This window comes from Streptopelia decaocto, assembly GCF_964273445.1.
Source record: "Streptopelia decaocto genome assembly, chromosome: 5".
Lineage (NCBI taxonomy): Eukaryota > Metazoa > Chordata > Aves > Columbiformes > Columbidae > Streptopelia > Streptopelia decaocto.
The window spans coordinates 56,516,638-56,520,026 of NC_138659.1; the positions used below are offsets into that span (position 1 = coordinate 56,516,638).

Here is a 3,389-nt window from a genome sequence, read left to right on the forward strand (position 1 = left end):
CACAAGTGCAACTTTTATAGAGGTGGCACATACAACTGTGCAGATTATATATACATATATATATATATGGAAAACTGGGGATGTGCAGTGAAAGCCAGAATTTTAACATGCCCCTTTCAGACTAAACTTAATAGCTTTGCCCTACACCACAGGAGTTTGGCAAAAGCAAGCACCTTTTTCTCCTCCAGTTCCCTTTCAGCAGATTCTTTTCAGTTTACTAATATGTAGAATGAAGATAGATTACTGATAGTTAAAAATAAGAGCCTATCAAACAAAAAATTACTGAGTGGCATCACATCCAATAAATTTTAATACTAATTAGTACAAATATAAAATTATTCATTTTCACATTTAACTTAAAATAATAAACACATACTCTTCCAAATCAGACAAGAGATTCTGACCACAAATTACATTGCAGCATACAATTTTCTTCTTTGCCTACGCCTTTTTGTTTTCACTATAATGCATATACAGGGTGGCATTGCTTGTCCATTCTGTTCTGAATAATTGGATGGAAGGAAGGATGAGGAAGAAAAGGCTGATGGTAGTATGGCAGCTCATTTGCCATAAAACGTAAGGTGCTTTGTGGTGCATCATATCTGGGAAAGGAGAAGCTGAACTGCACAGCAGGCACGGGGGTAAAAGGCGGAAGTCTCTGGTGCTGCGGAGCAAAGGGATAGTGGAGACCATCCTGAAACAAAGCGGTTGGGGTTCCCGGGAGACAGCTGTAGAGTGGAACTGGAGACACGAGGCTCTGCTGGTGATCCTGTATCTGCCTCTTCAGTTTCATCCTCCGATTCTGAAACCAGGTCTTGATCTGAGCAACAACAAAAACGGGGTGGGGGATGGAGAAGACAAATCAGAGACTTTGCTTAAAAATAAAGTGCAAACTATGAACAACTGTATATCAGATGCTTTTCCCATTTTGCATCACTTGAATTGACAGAAATGCAATGATAGTTTTGCATAAGTTAACTGAAGGCAGAGGATCTTGGGGTGTAGAGCATGTGTCCATACTCAGCGATTTTGGAATGGTGACTTTGGGTCTTTAAGACCATATATAAGCTTTGCAAAGTTTCCACAGATCACCACACATCAAGGACAGCAGTTTACCTTATTAAGAAAAAAGGAATGTAAGAACACTGGTACCTCCCCGGTAGAAAGTGCCCAAGTTCCCCGAGTGTTAATTCCTTAATCCCCGAGGGATCCCACTACCCTTCCCACAGCCCCTGCTAAACTCAGCTGAAGACCGACCACTACGTCTGCTCAGCGCAGGAAAGGCCGATGCCTCGCTGTCCCTGCTCGACGGGACCGGGAAGGATGCGCTTCCTCCAGGACCCACCTGGATCTCCGAGAGCTGCAAGGAAGCCGCCAGCTTCTTCCTCTCCGAGGCTCCCAAGTACTTCTGACGCTGGAAGGTCTTCTCCAGCCGGCAGACCTGCTCGGAGGTGAAGGCGGTCCGCGCCCGCCGCTGCCGCTCGCGGGTCCCGCCGGGCGCCGCCACCGCGATGCGCTCCCCGGCCGCGCTCTCGCTCTCGTAGCCCGAAGACTCATCGGCACTCAGACAGCCGCCGTCGGGGGCTGCAAAGGAGGAGGGAAGGGGCGGCAATGAGGCTTCTTCGCCAGGAGAGGGGGGTGCCTCCACCTCGCCTCGTCCTGCCGGACCGTTGCATCCACAGGAGTCGAGGTCCTTTGTGTCTCCTGCGCCCGCTCCCCTCTCTCCTCCCTTCCTGTCCCCTCCTCACCCACCTGGCTCCGACGGGTACAGGTCAGTGTGCTCCCGAGGACTGTCTCGGCCCCGCTCTGCCCCGCAGGGCTCGCTGTCCGCGGGCTGGCTCGGCCGCGACACCCTCCGTCGAGGCTCGATTCTGACCAGGACGGGGGTACTGCCGAGAGAGGTGGGGGCGCAGGGAGGGGGCGCGCAGCAGATGTGAGGCCTGACCCCGTGGGGCTTGGTCTCTTCCAAAGGGAGGTCGGCCTGGTTCATGGTTGAGAGGGGCTGGAGGACCGTAGCGCTGGACCCGCTCTTATATGTGTGCTCTGGTCCCGGGTGGGCTCGTTTGCAAGTGTGAACCCACATCAAAGTGGGAATCGAGCAGAGATAACAGCTCCCAGCGAGGAGGAAAGTTCACACGTCTGGCAAATGTCTACAGCCCCTGGCTCCAGCGTGTCTGCAGAGCCGGGGAGACCCCCTTGAAGTGCAAACCTGCCCCTCTCCCCCGGCGGGCAGGGCACGGGTAGGCCCAGCCCCGCAAACGGGCGTTTAAAGATACTGATGGGGCCGATAACATCGCAGCTTCACCCACCCCCTTTTCAGCCGCGGGGTCCCGCATTGGGCAGGTACCCGAAGGCAGCCCCGAGACTGCCCAGCCCGGCCCGCACCGTCGGGGCGCAGGGGTAGTCCGAGGCAGGGATGAGGGATAACGTAACATATCGCAGGGCCTGCCAGCCCCGCCGTCGGCACCTCACCTCGGGAGAGACCAGCCTCCCTGGGAAAAGCCGTGGGGGGCCGCTATCAAGAAGTCCCTATCCCCAGGGCTGAGCCCTCACCGCCGGGGACCACGGCCGGGCAGTGGGGTTAGCAGGGCCGCGGGCCTTCTCAGCTTGAACTTGGCGCCGTCGGTCTAGCCAGAGATCTCCCAAAGAGTTTAGCGATCAAAGCACTAAGTGAGCAGCAAAGCTCGCACCTCATCAGCTTCAAACTATCCCAATCCACACATCGCTTTTCGAGTAGGACGACGCCCTTGTAATGTAGGGAGAATACCAAGACATCCCACCAGCAAAGCTTGGTTGGGAAAAGGCTGACTGAGGGAAAGAGGCATCCCGGCCGTTCAGCCCGTGTCCGGACTCCTCTTGTGTCCAGCTTACACTCAGCTTTTAGCCACCCCACTGAAAAAGACCGCACCGACCCCGACCCCATAGGCAGCAGCGATACTTGGATAACCCAGGTTCTAATCCTCGATGCTGCCTAAAGAGCAGGGGAAATGATCGGCATTCAACTGTGTGAACGCACTGACAGGACTTCAGTTTCCACTAAAATCCTCGGGGTTCCCACCAGGATGCACAACCGAAAGGAGAGTGCACCATTAACCGGGTCTTACAGGGCGGGAGCTCGTTTCTTTCTAAGAATAGAGCAATAATCTCGGTTCCCACACATAACAGTAGATGTGAGTTTTCTTTAAAAAACAAAACAAAACAAACACAAACAACCAAACAAAAAAAAAGTCAAACAGCTAACCAAATCAACTCGCCTGAAACCTCCCGAATTAATAATGAGAGATCAGAGGAGAAAAATCATATTCGTGCTACCAATTTTCATTGTTTCAAGCATTCCCATAACTCACTGGCCACCAGAAAGGACAGTGTATTATCGACCTCTCTCGTCC

At 53.0% G+C, this 3,389-nt stretch overlaps 1 protein-coding gene across 1 annotated transcript; it reads right to left on the reverse strand.

The window, feature by feature from the left end:
• Positions 1 to 460: 460 nt before the first annotated feature.
• Positions 461 to 1,990, reverse strand: LOC309440507 (homeobox protein vent1-like; the record flags this gene model as incomplete). The annotated part of the gene is made up of 3 exons (XM_082054195.1): positions 461 to 820; positions 1,346 to 1,659; positions 1,753 to 1,990. The coding sequence occupies 3 exons, from the start codon at positions 1,988 to 1,990 to the stop codon at positions 461 to 463; spliced, it is 912 nt and encodes a 303-aa protein (XP_081910321.1).
• Between the last annotated feature and the right edge of the window lie 1,399 nt (positions 1,991 to 3,389).